The sequence below is a fragment of the Trachurus japonicus genome, chromosome 16 (assembly GCF_045865225.1).
Source record: "Trachurus japonicus isolate A0001 chromosome 16, Traja_1.0".
NCBI lineage: Eukaryota > Metazoa > Chordata > Actinopteri > Carangiformes > Carangidae > Trachurus > Trachurus japonicus.
Genome location: NC_140922.1, coordinates 25,524,316 through 25,546,283, shown reverse-complemented (window position 1 = coordinate 25,546,283; position 21,968 = coordinate 25,524,316). Strand labels below are relative to the sequence as shown.

The 21,968-nt window shown below is 41.1% G+C and overlaps 1 protein-coding gene across 2 annotated transcripts in view; it reads right to left on the bottom strand.

Annotated features, from left to right (window-relative positions):
• me1 (malic enzyme 1, NADP(+)-dependent, cytosolic) overlaps window positions 1-21,968 on the bottom strand; it is a 78,099-nt gene that overhangs the window by 11,403 nt on the left and 44,728 nt on the right. For both annotated transcript variants that reach the window (XM_085802785.1, XM_085802786.1), the window contains 3 exons: window positions 11,891-11,966; window positions 10,495-10,656; window positions 1,951-2,054 (listed from right to left, as the gene is read on the bottom strand). In XM_085802785.1, coding sequence (XP_085658911.1) covers window positions 1,951-2,054; window positions 10,495-10,656; window positions 11,891-11,966 — 342 coding nt within the window. The remainder of the gene's footprint in view (window positions 1-1,950; window positions 2,055-10,494; window positions 10,657-11,890; window positions 11,967-21,968) is intronic.

Sequence of the window (21,968 nt, the reverse complement as noted above, 5' to 3'; positions counted from 1 at the left end):
ATTTTCCATAACTTTTATAAATCCTATTAGAAAAACAAATTCAGCAATGGCCTGAGACTTGAAATGTCACACCCAGATTTCTGAAAAAAAGGATTTTAAAGCTCAGAGTGAGCTGCTCCGCTGTCGCCATGTTGGCAGCACCTGACTCCTTCCTAATGAAAACTTGGCAGTGAAGTGGGCTGCCACTGGAGAGCTTGTGCTTAAAATCCCAGTTGTGCAAAGATCTGACTGCTTGAGCAAGATCTTGTCTGAATGTCTATACACCCGTGGGTTTAGGGTTAATTAAGTTATTTCTGTCTGACCTAAGCGTAATTACTACGTATCCAGTTCCTCCTTTTCTCGCACATCCTGCAACAGGATCATTTTGTCAACACCTTCATGCTGAAAAAAATCTGCCCACGGCGACAAAAGTGTGATGAAATATGACACACAGAGGTGAGTGATGCCCTGAGAGAAAGAATACAGAGTTGAGAGGTTTAAAACCCACGGCTGAGCCACTGTTCATCCCTCCTTCAAAGTGTTTGGGGGTGTGAGCAGGATCAGTGAGATTTATAAGATCAACACACAACACGTGCTGATTGTTCAACAGGAGCAGACTTCTCTTCTAAACCCAAAGACTCATTACATCACAAACCATTCTAAAGTATTTCTAAATGGTGGATTGAAAAAAATCTCTCCAGACTTTCCTGCTTATTGATTGTGAGTCAGTGCGGAGTATTTTAGTTCATGTTTAGTTTCTTAGAAAACTAAACATGAATATTACTTAAAAGACTGCAGAGCTGTAATCATTCATTCAATCTCTGAGCCCATAATTATTCATTTTCCGCCAATCTGGCTCCTTTGGGGAAAAAAGCATCACTGTTCCCTGTAGTTGAGAAGCTACCCGCTTATTAGAGTCATGGCTCCCTGTTGCCAGCTGGAGGGGGCCCAGACCCAGGCTTCTCCCTCTGGACTCTAGTCTCTCTGGGTTAGAACGAGGCTTAACCAGGCCCATGTGTCTGTGTGTGTATGTGTGTGTGTGTGTGTGCATGTGGCTATGACAGCCCCATGGCATGCTGGGACGCAGAGATACAAAGCAAAGGTATACAATGGGCTTCAACAGGATATGACTGCAGTAAACACATAAGGTACGAGTCCAGCAGGGGAATCACAGTGCCTGACTCCAAATGTCAGTTCAAAGATGAGGATGAAGATAAGATCAGTACAAAGTAATTGAGAGACAATATGGGACATCAAACACTCACTCACAGTCAAAGAAGCTAAAGCCGACCTCTCACTTTGAAAATCACACATGTTCTGTTCGTTGGGATGACATAGCCTCATAATTTTCCCAGGACAGTTGTGCACAAACTACACATTTGTATTCCCTAAGCGTTCACAATAATAAAAAAAAATCACTTCTAGATTTTTATTTTACAGCAACCAAAGAAACTCTTCAATCATTCCTGACAAAACTAATTTGCTGAGATAGGTAAATCAAATCATTGGGCACAGTTTCAAAACAGATGATATTCTGTTGCCTGCTGTGCTGACAGTCTAATCGTCCTACCTCCAAACAGCTGTTTAGCTGTCCTCAGACATCTGTCTGGACAGAGCCATGCCAACAAAATCAATAGCTCCATCAGTTACCAAAGCTCTCTGATCACATTTCAATAAGCTAATGTCATTCAGCCAAGTGAGCCGAGTTTGGGTTGACATTACCTAGCAACCGAAACCTGGTTCAAAGAGGCTGCAGCTGAATCACCAGTGACTGAAGTTCCAGACCCTCGAGTCCCACAAGGTTTGGCTGCATCGCTGTTGCTGCTGCTGCTGCATGCACTGACCATGCTAAACTGCTCAACATATTTCTTTTAAGAGTGCCGTGTGCTGTCTCTGTTTGTTATGATGACAACAGCAGACTGCCCTAAGGAAGCGGGCAAATGATGAATTCAGGGGCTGATATGATCATACCTGTCCGACACAGCCTTCATAAACTCATCCAGCAGGTCGTCGTAGGCCTGTCCTCGGATTCTCTTGTGTCTCAGGCCGATGTAGAGAGGGTCCTTCAGCAGGGCCTGCAAAAACACAGGGAGGCAGAGGTCAGGACAACACGTGAGGGGCAAAGTAGGAGAAACTACTTCCAAACAAACAAAAAACAAATAAATGTTGCATCTCATACCAGTACTGTACTGTTTTTCACAAAAAGTAACCCTACAAAGCTACAAGAAAAACTATTTAAAGCCTTAAATGTATGATGTGTTATACTAATTTACCAAACAGTAACTACATACTCATAGTTAGTTCATTACTCCATCTATCATCTCTGCTCCACTGTTTAGTGTTATACTTTAATGACAAGAGAAGCTGAGAGATTTATGGAATATTTTTTAGCTAAAAATGCATAATTTCTCTAAATTCCTGCATTTGGTACTATTTACAAACAGTCATACATTAAATCTGTCAACTGCAAAGTTTAATTTTAAATAATGAAACAGTAAAGGTCCTGGTTTGAAACATAAACTTTGTGACAAAAGTGTTCAGTGTCCAAACCCAAATAACCCCAACGATGACATCATCAGGACCAATGTCATCATCAGGGTTTATTGAGTCAGCGAGCACCTTCATTATGCTACCGGTTGAATAAACAGTCTCATTGCTCAATGATACCTCAGGAAGTGGTTGCCCTCCAAGTATGAGAAGGTGGTTTTATTTTGAAAATCCCCGCACTCTCTGACCTCATTCTGAGAAAAAGTTCAGGGTTTGGTCCTTTAACTGGTCACAAGTCACTCGCCTTTTTCTGTGTAGTAAATTCTTACAGATTTTATCTTAACTGCTTATGTTTAACAGACCCGTAAAAAACGATTTACTGGACGATTACATCTTGTGAATAAAACACTGAGTGGGGGAGAGGTAGTTTTGTTTAGATGTTTGTACCTCTGCCCCAGGAACAACTGTGTGTGAGTTCTGTCCGCAGTCGACTTGTACTGAATGTAAACATAAAGAGAGAGAGGAGCAATATATTCTGTGCATAATCTGAGCACATCCTCACACATACACACACCTGCGTCTCTGTAGACCTTCGACCTCTGCCATAACATAAAACACGTGTGTGATCCCCCAGCGCAGAGCAACACCTCCTGTCATGTTCGTTCGCACACAATCTCCAGATGCATCCGTGTGTACGGTAGACTGAAACCTTGTTGCAAACTTTGTCTTCTCTATTGTAATATCAATCACTCTCACGCAGTCTTAGGGGACACGTCATAATGTCAGTGGATGAATGAATTACCAGACATGTGGTAACACTATACAATCATCCTGCATGTCTGGTTCTACTACGACCAAACCATAACTAGGAAGACTAGAAAGAGGTTAAAAAATGTAAACAAGAGATATGTGGCTCTATGGAAAACAGGTCTAGAGCACTTTTTTAAATTTCCTGCAACCACACAGTTTCAAAGGTGAACTGAGACTCACCACTGAGCGACCTTTCACCTTTGCACCACAGCATTTTGAAGATGAGAGGGACGCAGCTGGGCGAGTCAGAAAATGAAGAGCAGGGGAAGACGGGAAGGAGTGTGTGTGACAGAGTGAGACAGTGATGAATAGGTGAAAGTAAATGCCATTTAGCAGTGTTAGATTGCTTGCAGACCTTTGCTTTGAGGTATCGGCCCGTATTTCATCAAACCCTTGACATGCTGCACCTGCCTGACAAAACATGGCTGCGTCTCAAGATACAAAGAAGCAGCTTCCAAGCTCAACAGATTTTGGAGCGCAGACTCGTAATCGAAACGTAATAGAGTCCGTAAGATGCGAATTCTGGTAAATTTCAATCTCACAGGGTGGAGAGCTGATCTGGAGCATTGTCATGGCTCATTGGGACCGGCGACCTTTACTTGCTGCAGAAGGATAATTAGAGGGTGTTGCTGAGATGAGCGAGGTTTGGACATAGCAGCAGCCACCCTCCCATGGCAGGCTTGAAAAACTGCAGCTCCAAAACTTTATTTAAAGGCAATATTTATTTGAAGTTGACAAGTCATTTCCTGGAAAAGTTTTAATGGAGTGTAATAGGCAGGAGGTGGCTAAGTTCAACTGTAACCAAAACAAGCAAAACATTTTCTCATGTGATCCCACAGAGAAGTGGACTGATATCAGAGAGTTTAGTGGTTATTTCATGAGATGATGCAAGAGCATGCAAGGAGAAAGATACAAGTTGCTAAAAAAAACAAAAAAAAAACATGAAGAGCTCCAAAGTTTCACTTACAGATAATTCCAACCATACACTAGGAGACATGGAAAATACTTTCAAAGAGACTAATGCTGCTCAATGGTCACTGTTTGAGATGATTTCCCATCAAGCTCCTGGTGGATTTTTCCAGACACTACAGGACGATTATTATAATTATTACATTAAGTTAGTAACTGAAATGACCTGCCCTGAAAATAACTGTGTTTTGACTTTGTAATCATGATTTCCTATACTGAAATTACTGGTGCTTCCCTCATGTATTTAATGGCCTTAGACCAGACCAGACTCTCACTCTTGAGCTTATAGCTATATGCTCACTGTCTAATCAGTTTGCTGCTCTTTGATTTTATTGCAATGCCAAGACTTAAGACAATAACCTCACACCAATGATCAACCAGTGATGACAGTGTGCCACAACTTGGGCAAAACCCAAATTGTGTAATTGAAATCTATTGAATAGTTGTCCTACAGCTGGTTTTACGCTTCTTCTATTGAGATAAAAATAAGCAATGGCAATTTTCTGTGTCATCCTTTGGTCCATTTATAGCTAAAATATAGAGGAAGCCTGTAACTGTGGTAGATGTGAGTGGATTTCAGGCGGGATGACCTCGCTGACACTGTGTTGAACTGTTGACATGACTTGTCTTTCTGTGCCAGATTACCTACTGTTGATTGGCTAAGCTGCCCTTTGTGTGGCACAGCCCCCTTTTTCCCAGGAGGGATTAATCCTCGTGTCAATGCTTTACAGTCAATGCTCGCTGAAGACACAAAAGCTCCATTTTCACCATTACAATGAGTTTCTTAACCGATGACTGTCGTACTGCATGGAAATAATATGACGGACGTTTGATGAGGGAATTCAAAATGTAACGGCAGCTTTCATATAAATGAATTTAAAAAGAAAAGGTGGCCAGCCATCAAGAATAGCCTGGACCTGTCTGAGGTAACCCACGAACCCCCACCACACACACACACACAAACAGCATATTGTCCTGGATGACATCATTGACTCCCGTTTCAGCATGAGTAAATGTGTGTTGAGGTAACTCCAGGTGACATCAGGCCAAGGGATACAGTACACAGGCACAGACCCAGTCCAGAGAGATAACAGGATGACGCAGTAAAAACTGGACTGCCTGAAAACATTTTCCTTCAATCTGGTGTATATGTGTGTGTGTGTGTGTCTGCCCCTGTGGATATTTGTGCGTCTCGTCTGAGTTAAGATAAGATAAAAGCTGCCCAGGTAGCGCTCAGTTCATCGCTGGTTCTCACACAGCTACCACATTCCTCTGCAGAGGGAAAATAACAACTCTGCAGTGGGTCAATTTCTGAGACATTTTTTAGGCAACAGTGTGGTAATGATCTTCTCATCTGACTCGGAAATCTAAATAAGCCTCCGCTCCAAAATGTTCTACTATTCATTTATAGAAAACAAAAAAAAACAAAGCCTATGTTATGTTCAGAGGACCTGCCTTGTTGGACTGTTTGGATGTCTGCCTGCTTGCTTCCATATCTACTCCCATATCCACTCAAGGACAAATATAATCCCATAATAGCAGTCATTTTAATAATTAGTTAGAACTACCACTACCTCATAGCCTCTCCCACCCCATCGTATCCCATCATGCCTTCACAGTCAGGAGTGAGGGGCAGTATCGAGGGGCACCGGGCTAACCTGCTTCCCAAATGAAGCCAGTCCACAAGAGCTACACATGTACACACACACACACACTCATACACACAGCCGGTCCACTTATCCCATTACATCTAATTTACCTTGTCAACTCTTTAGAATAATAGAAAAATGGAAAAGTGGGCCACAGCCAACCAGACTACAGTAAAACCTCCTTTTTCTCGTTTCTCTTAAGAGTTGCCACAAATTGCCGTGTGTTTATTCTTACAGGCAAGTTTGTCTATTAGCATTTTTAATACCATTAAGGACATAGGTGATGCTTTGGGGAATTAACTTGTTGTTTATTAAGGATTAAGGAGTATGATATTCTCATGTTAAATTCTTGAGGTCTTTTGGAATTAACTATGGAATTAACCCGTTTAATCCCACCGGCAACAATTGTTGCCAGTCATTTCTTCTAACTTCTGGAAGCTCTAAAACTGCTGTTTTAGCTTTAGGCATCTAATGCAAGTTTTAAAATGAAATAATATGCTGTCTACTCTAAATTGTATCAATTTCATGTAAATAGTGCGACAGGTCACATGACCAGGCCTCTTTACTTCCTGCTTGCACCTCTTGGAGGAGATGTCTGCCTCAAACGTGTACATGAGGAAGTAAATAAAATACTTTAATTAACAGATATAACTGACATTTTTTGTACATATATTCTTTAAAGGGTCTACTACTGATATGTAATGAGAATTATATGCCTGCATGCATATTTTGATCATAAGGAGAGTAGATGTAAGCACGGCAACAATTGTTGCCGTTAGCATAACACATAGTCACATAGCATTATACTAGATGTCAAAGGTTTTAGCTGTTTATTCTATTAATCTTGTGTTTTTTTTCTACACAGCTTAAAAATATCAGAGATCTTGGATCTTATAGACCTAAAAAGACCCCAAAGTGATGTGTGTTGTGTGTGTGTGTTGTGACATGGTTACCAGCCACATCCAATATAGGCTACCAGATTTTCAATATACCAGTCCAACTGCAGTAGGCTATACAAACTAAACCCGGACCCTGTTGATTTGTTCTGCTGATGTATCTTTCTCTGAGGGAGCTCACTGTTGAGATGTCAAATGCCTATTCAATGCAAACCAAAGGAAGACACTTGATTGGAGCATGGATGAGTTGCTGACTTTTCATGGGATTCTGCGCACATATGGATTTTATTATTATTATTACTATTAGTAGTAGCAGTAGTGGTAATAATAGTATTATGGCAAGCATGGCACCAGTCAGTTTATCAGGGACAAACCATTCTGGTTTGAGTACAAGTTGTGGAGCCTTGTTTCACCCACAGTGTGCATGTTTTACATGGAGCCCTAGGACAGGGTCCAGGTGTAGTCCTTGGTCAAGGTAAACAAGCAGAAGTTCCTCTAGGATGCACATTTGTACATGCCTTGTTAAAATATGTTTCACATGTTAGTGTCAGTTAAAATTTTTTATATGTGTAAATAGGTCAAATTATAGAATTTGTGAAAATTTAGACTATGCAGTTTCCCACCGGCAACAATTGTTGCCGAGTATAAAACCTAAATTTTCACTAACAAAACCAACATGAAATGAAAAAAAACATACATATTATGTGTTAGGGAGGTCCAATGAGTGAAATGTATGCACTCATTTTGCAGGGAAAAATTTGGGATTAAACGGGTTAATGGCTACAGTTTAGTAGCAGTGGGGCCGAGTGAGTGAATCAGAGCAAAGTATAGTTGTGGTGTGGCTGCTGTTAGGTCGGCCCAAGGTGTGTGCAGTGAAACTTGTGAATGTACTTGTATATGCATAGGTTACATTTAACCTCTCAGCAATCCTCCAGCCACGTTTACCTAAGCCTACCACCAAATCCCAGGCCAAGCTAGCCTCGCGTCACCAGGCTCTTCATACAGAGAGGAGAAGAGCCTGGTTTCTATTAACTCTGAATTTCGTCTGCATTCTGGTTCCGGTCTTGAGAGCGGAAATCACCAAATTCACCCAAGTAAAAGTGTTCACCAACATAAAACTTAGCTTATATAGACAATAACTTGTAATACAATTAAATACAATCAAAGAAAAGGGTTAACTTAATGGCTTGGGGATTTTCTTGTAAATTATATTCTTTAAATTAAAAAGTTTCACCGCATTTTATTAGCTTTGTGCTTTTATTTTGACGGAAAGGCCTGTCTCTCTCGCCCTGGTTCCGGTTGCTTACTGAAACAGCGAGTTAGCGGCCCCAGACTAAGGCCAAGCTGTGAGTTGATCTGTGTTTACTAGTGTGTATTACTGTTGTTATACCAGCTAAATCCTTTGGTACATGAAGTGCGGGGGGAAACGCCACTATTTTTTAAACACCCTGACAAAAGTGTTTAATAGACTCGCATAAATGCTGCAGATAGTGCTAAAATATGAGACTTTCAGGTGGTTCGTCTCTTCCTTTACAACATATTTGACATCTTTGGACAGCCCTGGCACCCTGACTCCACAGAGACGCCAGCAGCTTCACACAGCCTCCAACTTTAAACTAAACCAGGTGCTTAACATGAGCAGAACTCCTCAGAAGAAATAACATTTAAAAAAATATATTTTTGGCCTCAAGTCTACCTAGGTGGCTCTTTCCAAACAAACCAATGAGGGATGCTGTCTTTGTGAGCCTGGCAACCATTGTCTTCAACTTTAGAGAGAACCAGGTCAAATGTTTTCTCCTGTCTCAAGTCTTTCTGCTAAACTCAGCCAATCAACCCTAGCACCACTGCTTTAACTACTACAGATTGATTCATTGATCTGCACTCATTCATCATTGTCTAGTGAATGGTTGCGTGTGTTTATTTCTTGCTTTATCATTTTGGCAGCAGGTACAAAGCGACTTGAGGACGCAGGCTTGGATGCTGTGGATCAAAGACTCTGCAGCAGCTTGTTCAAGTTGTGTTGTGATGGCCCGTAAATGTCTAAAACGTCTGCTCTGAACCCAAAAGTCTAACGTGCAGGAGGGATTATCACCCTGAACCAAAGTCACTCAGTCAATGTGGAAACTTATTAGGGATGCCAGTAAAAGAAGAGGTCAAAAGGTAAAGCTATAATAAAGCACATGAAGATAAAGAGCTGAGGAGGAATTGGCAGTTTAGTTAAGATACATTTTCTCTTTTAATCCAGTTTCCGTGGCACAAAAATGACTAATGTTGCAAAATCTTTTATGGGCTTTCTGGAGAGGGTGCAGTGTTTCTGTGGCTAAAATGCATGGGATATCTGAGTACTATGATGAAGTGTGTATTGGGTAAGTACCGTCAGAGGCGTCAGGCTGGGATGCCATCACCTGCATGACCTCTAATTTTTTTTTTCTTCTTGGTGTTTGTCCAGTGTAACGACTCCTCCAGCTTCTCTGTGGTACTTACATTTCTCGTTTTAATTCTATTTGCAAACTCATGTAACCTCAGCAACATCTCTCACCCTTAATCCACTTGAGACATTTCCGTGGAACGAAGCCGAAAACTGCAGGGTCTGAGTCATCTGAAGATTGTCTTGGAAAATGAAGGACAGCTCCTGACAGGCTGAGCTCAGCTGTGTTGGGCACGCAGGCATCCGAGGCTGCCACGCCCTTGGCCATGGCAGAGAGAGTTGTGTATATATAGAAGTGCACACAGACTATTCTTAGCCTGTTTAAGGCTACAGACACACGTGCTGCCCTGCCCAGAGTTTGACTCATCTTTCAGACTGCCACTGGGACCACTGACTGTACCAGGTAGATAAATATTGCTCTGTTGGCTACTACTCTCACAGGCGTGCAGACTGGAGAGGTGCTTTCCCAGCTGGCAGCCATCGATGGAGCTGCTTACCTCACTTGTGTTAAGGGTGTTTCCTGGTTGTAAAGTGTGAGATTTGTTTTCTTTTTCTTTGCTATTTTTTTTTTTTGGAGGCAAAGCCTTACCTGGCTACGGCGGATTAAGAGCATTTCCCGACTGGCATATCATGGCATCTTAAATTTGTTGGAGCAATATTTGGAGTTTAACGGTCTGGGGCGGTAGAGGTGAGAGCGGAGCAGGAAGAGAACATTTGGCCATTACTACTTGGGACTATGATGACCAAATTTCCAACACAGATTACTCAACTTAAGTTTAATTAATGTAATAAACCTTAAATTGAGCTGGACAGCTCCAAAGCTGAGCTGATATTTCACCTCTGTGTGGAGGTAGGGCAGTGTTACTTCTTTTTAGCCTTCAAAAATACACTATAAAGATATAGTGAACAATAGCACCTGCCAAACATGTTAGCATCGTCTTTGTGAGTAAGTTGCCACATGCAAACATAAGCATTTAGCTCAAATGACAACTGTGCCTAATCACAGCTTCACAGGCCGATCAGCTTGGTTGTTATAGACCCTCAGTCCTGTGATCTTTTCAGGTTAATGTTACCTATTTTGGTTGAATTATAAACATATCACACCTTTATTACCTTAAATATACAGCACGTGCAAGTGGCTGCATAAAAATTATACTTGGAAGTAAAAATGAATATAACTTTCCAGCTCTGATGACTGTAATGTCAAAATAATAAAACAAGCTGCTTGCAGTTGTGTGAAAGGTCAAGTCACATATATTTAGACCTCAGCTCTTACCTCATTGTCTGTGCCCACGTCCAGCGTGACGGGCAGACACTGCTGGGGCGGCATGCCTCCACAGGCTGTGTAGAGGGCCAGCTTGCCCACTGGGATGCCCATGCCATGGCAACCCAGGTCTCCCAGCCCCAGGATCCTCTCTCCATCTGTCACACACACCGCCTGTCAATCAATATAACCGTCAGCCTTGGAGTACACCAGCCACGCCCACCACTCATCAAAGTAAATCTGTTTGTAATACTGCTATAGGAAATTTTAAAATAATATTTCATGTCAAACAGCATAATGAGAATATAAATGAAGCAGTATTTCAACCTCCCTAAAAATCTTCTTCACCAAAACAAGTCCACCCCACTACCAAGAAACATGTTTTTTTCCTTTGTGTAAGCCAGGTCCCCCTCCTACACCCTCCTGGCTTTCCACACACTACTTGCTTTACTTATTAAGCAATAAATAAGTTCCTCTGGGTTGATTCCACAGCATGAAACAAATCAATTGTGTAACACTTAATATGACCAGCAGAAGTGTTTCATTTGAAATGTTCCTAATTCCGACTCTTTTTCCACCATCTGTGTGACGTAAAAACCTCTGGCGCGAAGCTTTTACAGCCGTGTTCCTCCCACAATCTGACAAGTTTAAAGACTGTCATTACTTTTCCCATATGAATGTTTAAAATGCATAATGACCATACTTAATGCCATTAGCAGCTAATCTTTCTCCCTAACTATCACTTGTTAATATGCGACAGAAAGGCTGCCAAGGCTTATCCATGGATGGCTTCCTTGGCTCCCATTTGCCCTTTCTCTATTGAAATGTTAAAAGTAGGGCATATTAGGTGAGTTTACGATAAGACCACCCTGACAAGGAGAGCCAGCATGTCAGCCCCCGAGGTAAATGCCCTGCTGTTGACAGCTGTGAACAGGTGGCTGAGGCTGCAGGTATATTTGACATGCCAGGAATGCCTGCTTGTTTCGTCATTCAAAATATGACTAGATTATGACTTGCACATAGTTGCTCTACACAATATACAAGAAGAAAAGGGAATCCGGTGGTCCACTATCAGCTCACATAGTTAAAGTAGATTTTGTTTTCTACCAAACAACAAAGAAAAACGTAATTGGTAGCTGTATGAAGTTTGTTATAACTTCTAATCGTCTCATTGTTATACCGTAAATATAAATTATAAACATGGATTATAATCATTAAAGACACCCCATCAATATCAATGCCTATGGTTATGAATGAAAGGGCAAACCCGACTAAACATTAAGGGAATACAGACATTGAACTTTTGCATAAATGCGGTTAAACATTGTTATGCGCAACCCAAATACTTGTGTAGTGTGGTTACACTGCAATAACTTATAATAAATATCGTTTGAGTGATTTAATTCACCCTGATGTCTTTCTCCGGCCAGTTCTGGAGCATCGAGGCAATGTGGCCACGGTCATGAATGGTGATGAACAGGCCCCTGCAACACAGGAAAACACAAAGAGGAACTTCAGTAAGCAAAACAATTGGACCACACTTTTTCCATATTCAAATAGTCAAGAGGGAAAATGTGTAATTGCATTGTTCAACATGTAAAGGACATAATGACTGAGCATAAAAACACAACTGAATCAGTCAGTCTCAACAGAATGAGACTGACTACAAACTGTTTATCTGGAAATATACAAAATGTAATGCCTCAAAACAGCAAATTTTTAGTGAGGAATTTTGTGTGGTGTTCATTTGTCCTTTTTTTTCTCCTTCCTCCCCATGTCTCATGTCAGCTCTACTTCAATAAGCCAAAATGAGACTAAAATAAGCTTGGTAAAAACGCAATGGCAACACGAGAACTCAAATACACAGTTCCTATCTAAGGTTTGAAGGAGAAACAGCTTTAAGCTGTAGCTCAGATACTGTTTGAAGTTAAGCTGCTATTTATTTTCTGTCTTTCTTTCTTTTAACCAAGATTTTATTGAATACTGATGGCACCTAGGATGTTAAGTCCAGAGCCGAGGGCCTCTGTGGGGAGTTTGTTTTGGACCCTTGAGGCTCCCCAAATATCCATTCATCTTGGTATCACCTCCCTCCAACAGGCCCCCCTCCCTCCTTCCCTTGCTCCCTGGCATCAATGTGCTTCACTCCAGGACAATCCCAGGATAAAAAAAGATCATCTGAGTGCGTGGGGTCCAGCTGCAGCGTCTATCCTACTTGACCAATCCATCTGGTTTATAACATGAGGGCAACACCTCCTTCATGTGCAAACGACAATAAAAACATCACTTTCTTGTAAGAATCTGCTCATAAAGTAAAAACCAGTCCCAGATCAGTGCTGGTGGAATAAAACAGTGGCGAAATATCAAATGCAAACAATATGAGACACTGTTAAAAGTAAAAATAAAATACAGTAACATGAAGAGAAAGACATTAAAGTGTCATGTAAAAATGCTTTGATAAGTCCGGGTTAGGATACAGTGCACTGTCAGCATACGTCTCCACACACACATCAAAAGCCATATTAAAAAAACCTATACGTCAGGCGTCACCAAGCCCTCAGCATTTGGGGGAATACTGTACAAATCTTTCTCAGTTGAAGTGTGAGTGTTTGCGTGCGAGTACAAATGATGGGCGGTCAGTCAGTGAGTTGACCAGAGGATCACAGTTAGAGAGTAGAGGAGCTCACACATGGCAACCAACATCAATGGCCCCAGGGGCCTGGTATGTTTGCTCTCCAAAGGTAAACACTGTGTCCTCTCTAATCTCTAATCAGTGAGGCTGCGCTCAAACACTGTGAGGCCTGTGTGTTTCCAACCATCTTGGCTTGTAGAGACACTACGCTGAGGACTGCAGTTTAAACAGCTCTTAACTTCACTTATTCTGTTTACTACTACATAACTGTGAAAGTACACCTTCAAAACAGGCAGGGTTAGCACTTGGACCAAAAAAAACCCAGTTATCCAAGTGTAACAAGGGTGAAGTCACACCATTTGTTTTTCCTGCCTGTGTTCCTGGCTAACAGTGTTTTGGATTTTGATGTTAAGAATGGCCTCAAAAAATGAAAATTATACAATATTCAACATAAAATGAGCTAGAAGAGTTTATTATTTAATCAACTGATCAATCAATGGAGCATTGTTTATCAACTTTTAGGGATGGATGAATTTTTATGAAGTATTGATGATCGAGCACACACGTGTAATACAATTCATTTACTTTTTTTGGGGGGGGGGCATTTGAAAGCACATTATTTTTTTCTTAATTCATTTTAAATACAACAGTATTCTGAGTATCCAGACTATTGAATATTATATATAGGGTCAGAGTACTGTGAAACATGTTTAGTGAAAGCAGCATGAACATTTCCAAGTTAGTTAAGAACAACAAAACATCATCTGCAAACAATTGAAGTTTAGATGAACATCTACCTACTTCAACACCAGTAACTTCCGAATCGCGTTTGATTCTCTCTGCAAGTGTCTTTATTGCCAATACAAAAGTAAATGGGGAAACAAAGGCAGCTCTGTTTTAAACTCGGATGTAAATTTTTCTTCTAATTTCTGACATTTAATCAGCTACAAGGTTAATTCAATAATTGAATAAATAACCTACAAATTAACAAAAATAATCATCCCAGATGGCATAGATGAAATTTTACATGATTAATCCGCACTCAAGCTGGTGCCTATATGCAACTTATACATTGTTTATGGGACATATGATAAACACATAGGCATTATATAGTACACCTTTTCAATATCTTTTTCCTATGTTTTTAGGAGATTCTGTTGGTCAAATAAAGCTCACTAGGCCACAGACATCTGGTATTTGTCATTTTAAACACCTTTCATTATTTCTGGCCGTATAATAACACACATCTGTACTGTATATATCTGCAGATCTACACATCTGCGCATACGTAGAAAGTGTCTGGGTGATGTCTGCACAGCTGTAAGAGAGTGAGGAGCTGGACCGGATTTATCTTTACACAATGTATTTATGTGAGAGAGGAGTAGCAGCAGGGGAAAGTGTGGCCTGCTGAGTGTTTGACCACTGCCAGCAGCAGCATTATGAGGAATTGTGGGAGAGAAAGCAGCACTGTGGCTGAAAGGCTGACCCCACAATATGACTGTTGGAAAACAAATTTATAAGATGGATCAAAGCAGACAGGCAGGCTCGGTGTAATTCCTAATCTCTGTCAACCGTAATTTTACCAAAAACATTTCTGCTCAGCTCGCCATCTTTCCTCTCTCCTCCTCCTCCTCCTCCTCCCCTGATTCTCAGTCTCTGCCTCTCAGTGCTTTCAGGAGAGCTGTCGACCTCGTGCCCTTTGACCCCGACAAGTACATTAAAGCAGAGCAGTGGGAGTGTGTGTGACACCTTCCAACAGAGCAAAAGACACACACAAACTAACTCGTGAGAAGAAATCCCATCACCCAGAGCCATATAGACTGAACCAACTGTATGTGGTCGTGTCACAGGAGTCTTGCTGCTCTAAATCTGTCATCACTGTATGTTTCGAGAGGATGATGATCTTTTCAGAGCAGGAATTCAGAGATGGAGAAAAAAAACTGCTTAATGGATCATTGACAGTACACAGCATCTGTCAGGAGGATGTGTAGGACACGAGAGGTTTCTGTACACAGTTCATCAAGATTCCCAGGCTCTGTGTTTGTGCCTGTGTGTGGCAGTGAGGGAGAAAAATTAGTGTGTTTTACATATTTGTGTGAGAGCATTGTTGCAAAATGAAGTCATTTTAGCTGCCAGTTTAGATTTAGGATCTAAAATGAGGGTTAAAGGAAAATTCTAATATGAAATAAGTTAACATGAAAACAAAACAAGTAATATTCTGCATCTTATTTAGTATATATCACTTTTGAAAGATAAATAGGAAAAAAAGATATATATATATATATATACAGTATATATATATTGCCATTATTTGCCACAATTATATTTAAAGGGGTCGTGATGATATGATGTTCCTTCATGTGTGGAGAACATGATTTGTTGGGCATCTGTGTAAAACCACAATGCTTTGTTTATAATATATTGTGACATATTTTACCTTTATTCAAAGACTGCAGCTCCTACCCCATCCAATAAACTCCAGTGACTCACTATCATAAAAGCCAAAATAATTACCCATTAACTTCAGTTGAATTTGTGATATATATACCAATGCTTATAGCCAGTTAAACATGCGTGTGTTTGCATGTGTGTGCGCGTGTGTCTGACTTCTGCTGCTGAAGAAACCACAATGAACAGCAGTAGCCACATTTTCTAGATGAGAGGAGGACCACAAAGCGCCGAGCTGCTGTGTCTGGCTCCTCCCGTACCAGAGCGTGGCGAGAACAGAGAGGGTAAAGAAAACAACCTGATGGCCTGAGACAGCACCGCCACCGCTGACCTGCAGCCCAACACAAAACACACCCCAGGGACTGTAGAAAAGCTGCGGGGGGTGCTGCTGGCAGGAGGAGAAACTGCTTTGCCTCATAAGGAAGCCAGCTGTTGACCCATGTCCACACAAAACACCACCAATCACCATTCGTCACTCCAAAGGCATAACCTTAATCTTCGCTGCGCTGGGCGCCCTCAGTTAGTGAAGCCACAGAGGGTTCAAGTGACACAATGAACACAAATCAGTGAGAAAAAGACTGAAAATAGTGTTAAAGGTCATGCTCACACAGCACGAGATTTCTCCAACTAATTACGCCTCAAATATGCCACAACAGACACATTTTTATGGTTGGTCTGTGTCCTATGAGAAAACTTAACTTTTTTTCAACAGTGGATTTTCTCCTTGATTTTCTACATTTGTTTGAAACGGCCTTAATTGAGGCCGAACGGAGCCAACATCTTGCACTGTGACGCTGCCCAGAGGGAGGAGGCAAATGTCAAGTAAGCGCAGACAATTCCTGTTTTGTTACTGAGGGTAACTTGAACTTTTTCACTTAAAAAAACAACAAATGCCTGACATTTTTGTAAAAGCTTCTCAAATGTCACTTTGAAAGAAACTGAATTAAATTGTTGAGAAGCACACAAAAGCTACATAAAATCTACTGTACTACAGGATGATAAGACAGGATTTGTGGTATTCTTCCATGAAAGAAAAAACACGTATTTGAGAAGTGCTTACAGCATGTAGCAAGCACATAAGCTGACAGCATCCAAATTTCATTTAGGCCTGACAATAAGCTCCTGACAGACTTAACATTAATTTGTGACAGATGATGTGGCGTGCCGCAGCGACATTTGTCATTTTTACCACTCAGAGTGACACTCTGTTTCTAAGCTACTTTGGGTCTACTGAGTGAACCTGTGGATCTTTCTCCTCTCTCCACGTCGAGCACATAGACCCTACGCACTAAGTTGGTTTGGGCGTGTGCATCGGTGCATGGATGTCTGTCGTCTTCCTTTATACTTCCTAAACCCTGTGCAGAGTTGTTGGTTATGGTTTCTTAACATTTCATATTCATATTATAAAGCAGCAACAACAATAAGGGCCACCACAAAACTGCATTATAATGAGTTTTGAGAACATAACAACCTTTAAAAACATGGTAATCTTTGTACCCTGTAAAATCATCATGACCATATGGAATTATTTACTAAAAAACATTATAATATACAACTTAATGTTGTTGTTGTACTATGCAATAAATCTTGCAGTTTTCTTTCCAACTGATACAGTGCTACGGCCTACACTTAAGTTTATATATCTCTGTACCTGCTCCCGCCATCAGCCAGCTGGAGCTGTCATCGGCCCCAGACGACCTGTTACTGTTAGACCAATTACTGTCTCATTTACAATAAGCTGTCTGACATATAGCTGACATACAGTCTCTCCAATGTTGAACAGTTATGCAAGCGATGTGAAGCTGCATGTCTCTCAGATGGGGGTATGACAGCAACCATACACCACCACTCACTTGCACAGTGAGACACATTTGGCACTCCCTGTAATTCAAGTCCATGTCACCCTCGAGGATTGTAGTGGTGCCACACACAGACACACACACTTAGCAATGGCATGCATCACACTGAGATTCTCAACAATGGGCCGTGAACCTGCTCTGAGGAATGATTACAGTGTGGTTTCTAGCACAGTGTGACACTTATACTATATAAAAGCAGAGAGTTGTCCAAGGTACAGTCTGTATTTGACAGAAAAAGAAACATATTTATTCAATGGGGAAACTCCCCGATGGAGATCCATGACTTTTTAAAACGGCTTCAAATAAGAGCTTCACTCCAAAATTAACACACTGGATCCTCCTGCTGGGATACTTGAGCTATCATTTTATTGAAGCTAAATAGACTTTCACATACCGAACATCACACAGTCCCCAAAAGAAGAGGTGAATATGTACATTAGGATAGATCTCAAATGGTTCAAATGGTCACGATCAAGGAGTTAAAAACATAAAATAAACCACAGATTTTGATGTGACTGTCTGCCTGCCTGGGTCACATCAGGTGAGCTGAGGAAAAAAGTCATATAGTGTTTGTTTTTTTTTACTTTTGAGGATTTAATGACCACAAAAGTTATTCTTGTGGCTCCTCACTTCCTGCTGCCTTTGGTACTTTTGTGAAGAGTGACAAGCTCAGAACCGATGCCAAATGTTAACACTGTGCATATTTTACATTTTCCTAATATCCCATTTGGTTGGCTGAACTCCTCTCCTTTAAAGGTTTCTCTTATTAGATCTTAGTGCTGCATTTGATACTATTGATCACAGGATCTTATTACAGAGGCTGGAATATGTCATTAGCACACCATCTAAACCACACTAGGCTGGTTTAAATCATAATACAAGTCATGATACAACCAGACAGAATCCAGTTTGTTCATTTCAATAATGACTCCTCCAATGTTTCCAATCTATATGTTTTTTTTAGGGACATCAGGAATCAACACATTCTTTTCCATTGTTATATAGATGACACCCTGCTGTACTGTTCTTTTATTTACTTCTACAGGCCAAACTGCTATTAGCTACGCATCTACCATTGGACCATTGGATTTTGTCTGTATGTTTTATGATATATTATATGAACTGTCTGCATTAAGATAATGCATGTTATCGATTGTCACTGTACAAATGCAATAAAATAGGATTGAAATAAATAAATGCTAAAGGCTTGTAAGGATCCTGACATGCACATAATGATAATGCTGCTATAATGTTCATTATGTTCACAATTTTAGATGATGAGAACATAAGTTTTGCAGGTGTGAAGTAATAATAAATGTTTTCATGTCACGAAAACCATCTTCTAGTTTCTGAGGCACTGCAGCCTCCACTCCTTGGTAGTCTTGGCTCTAGCTGCACTGTTCTTAGGAAGGTGGACAGGCATGTGTACTTAATACCACAACAACCACCAATGCTTTTATGACACCCTGGTTTCCCCGGCACCCAATGCAGGGAAAAACAAAGACACAAAGGGATTTAAGGCTGGCTGGTTACAGGCCACACTGGTGTCTTGGTTATGTCTCTGTCAAACTAAAACCAAACATTTCCGCTATGGCTGTGATATGAAGATAAACAGTGTTGTGCATGTTGCTCCATTCTTAATTGTATTGAATATCAAATTTCACTGCTGTTACACTAGAAAGCGTGGATCTGACTGTCACCCTACTGGATCAGCTGAGTGCAGCATCCTCTGAAGGACACCAGCGCACAGACACATGGTGCACTCAGAGGGAGACAGGGGAAATTTCTATGACTGGATGTGGGATCTGACCACAAGCAGTAGAAATGGACTGACAGCACACTATTTAGGCAATGAGACCGCTGGTTTCAACTTTCTTGCTCACTTTTCTGAGTGGTATTTAATAACTTAATGGACAGAAAAGATGTTTGTTTTTTTTAACGGTAGAGCATTGGATATATTTTATTGCAGGTTTGCACTTATGTCTAAGTGAACTACTGGAGAAGTACCATATAGTGTAACAGGAGAGCAACTCGGCTTCTTAACTTGTTTTTTTCTTTTAAATACTGGTCATTTCCAAGTCAATTAAGTATGCACAGCCAAAGCAGTGAAGTTGTTGGCATTACAAATAACAAACTCATGCTGCAGCAGCTGAATCAGCCAAGCAACTGACTGAACCAATAGAGGAGAAGAAGAAAATTCGGTGAGAGCAGGGGGTCTGGCAGTGACAATCAATAACCATGTTCATGCCGCGGCCTGGGCTGACGCGAACTCTGCCCAGTTCAAAAATAACTAATTGCAATGGAAAGGATGATGGTCAAAGAAACTAAATATGCAACAGAGCTCTGGGAAGAGGGAAAATGTGCTCTGTAAACACAAAGAGGAAAAAAAATAAATAGAAACGACAAATGGATCCGGATAGTGGGTGAATAATTCAGCATCAACTCGACAAACACAACAAGTATCCAGCCCATAATCCAGGTCTCAGCCTCTATCTAAACACATGCAACTCCTTTAAAGTCCCTGTGATGGTTCAATCAGGAAAATACACTCCTGCAGAACATCTGACAGGAGTGTTTTCATGCGTGTTTCTTCTAGGAATTCATCTTAGCAGCGAGAAAACAGTACCCGGTAATTTTTTGTTCGGCACAGAGCTCTCATCACTTGGAAATGAAACGTGACGGGCAGGAATTCTCTTTCCAATCCCGTCTCTTTGCTTTCCCCTTCACACCCTCCTCTCTCCATACAGTATATGACTCTCCAAAGACAATGCACTCTTCTTCTTCGTCGTCTTCTCCTCCTCCCGCTGACTCCCACCCTCCGTGGCACGCTCAGAGTTTGACAGGATTCCATCACATTACAAATATTCAACATGCTGCCTGAATCACCCTCGCTTTTTATACAAGCGAGGACCAGTTCCAGCGTCTGGCCTCGGGAAATCATAACCCACCCCCACCCCATTCCGCTGCAGCCCACTGAAATCAGCCCGGGTCTCACTCTCCACACAACAACTAATCTTCCCTACATGAAGCTTTTCCAGACTTATAGCGAAGAGGGGGAAACTCTGGAGGATTTGAGGCCAAGAGGAACACACTTTAGCCAATCTGATCGGCCTTTCATCACTTTTGGTAACACACTGAGGAGAAACATAAAAAGACATGGAATCTATGACACAGACCAACCTGCAGGTAATAAAAATAGCAACCAGACAGTGTGAGTTTATGGGGTTTCAAAGCCCGTTGTCTACAGTAGATGTCTGGATGAAGGACAGGCAGTGTCCAGACGACTGCTGTGAAAGTCCAGTTTCTTTTGCAGCCAACCTTACATAACTCATGGGGCAAGTAACAGCAGGAAAGGGCTCATTCCAGCTCAAAGGCCCTGCTAAAGGAATCAGAGGCGCAGACCTGATGAACCCAGCTGGCTATTAGATGACTTTCAGCCATGTGTGACCAGGTTTTCCATTCATTCGCCTTTTCACACACATCCTGACATTTGGGGAATGCCAATGACGTTTCGTGTGGGATGCAAAGTCACATTCAAACGCTATTGGTTTTGCCTGTGGAAACAGTTGTAGCATGTTTACTTGCACGTGATGCCTTGCGTTAGCAGCAGCGGTCAGGACCCGGTCAGACAGCGCGCATACGGAAAAACTTCTATCATGTAAAATTCACAGGTCATCTTTTCAATAAAAACATGCAAAGCAGCCACTCAGCTCATTGATGGAGTGTAGATGACAGTGATTTATGGACCATTGTATTCTCTCTGATAGTCACAGAAAAATTTGGATTCAATTGTAGGGATGACGAGCTACTAGTGTCTCCTATAAAACACATGGGGAAGTGCTCTCAGACTTTCCAGTTGTTCATGCTTTATAGCTGAGGAGATATTTTGTGAAGTATACGACATAAAGTGAGAGGTTAAAGCTATTATTGAAAAAAAAGCACACACATTTTACAATATACAGACCACTTTTGCATCGGGTAAAGTCTGAGGCCAGAAAACGAGGCCTCTTCATTCCCACTCCTTCTCTTTCAAGTGATTGCAAGGACATGCATGGATTACCAATGGTGCAGCTTTTTTTCTTATTGGAGAGGTGTGTTTGTGTAATTAGGCCTTACTCTCAATGCCAGAAAGAGGGGACAAAAGTTCCACACTGGGGATTTAAGGTTACATCTAATTCATTGTCATGGTTACAATAATGAACACATGGTTACAATTAGAGGATGAGGGCCACCATCCTTTTAAAAAAGCGTTGAAGAGGCTTGGAAAAAGACAGTAGTATTCTTTGTTGAAGTTTGATTTTTTTGTTTGTTTAAATTTCTTAATTAATTTATCGAGGAATAAATTGATCATTTTTTCTTCACTGTGATAAGACCCTGACATGAAATATTATGTTGACAGCGAACAATACGATCTACTTCTTTGCTCTTTCAGTCTAATTGTGTGGTACAAGGTTGCATCTGTGAAATAACCTGGAGTACAGCAACAGGAAGAGTTAAAAGTAAGCCCTAAGACAGATGGTGAATGGACAAGTGATCTCTCCCTTGTCAAA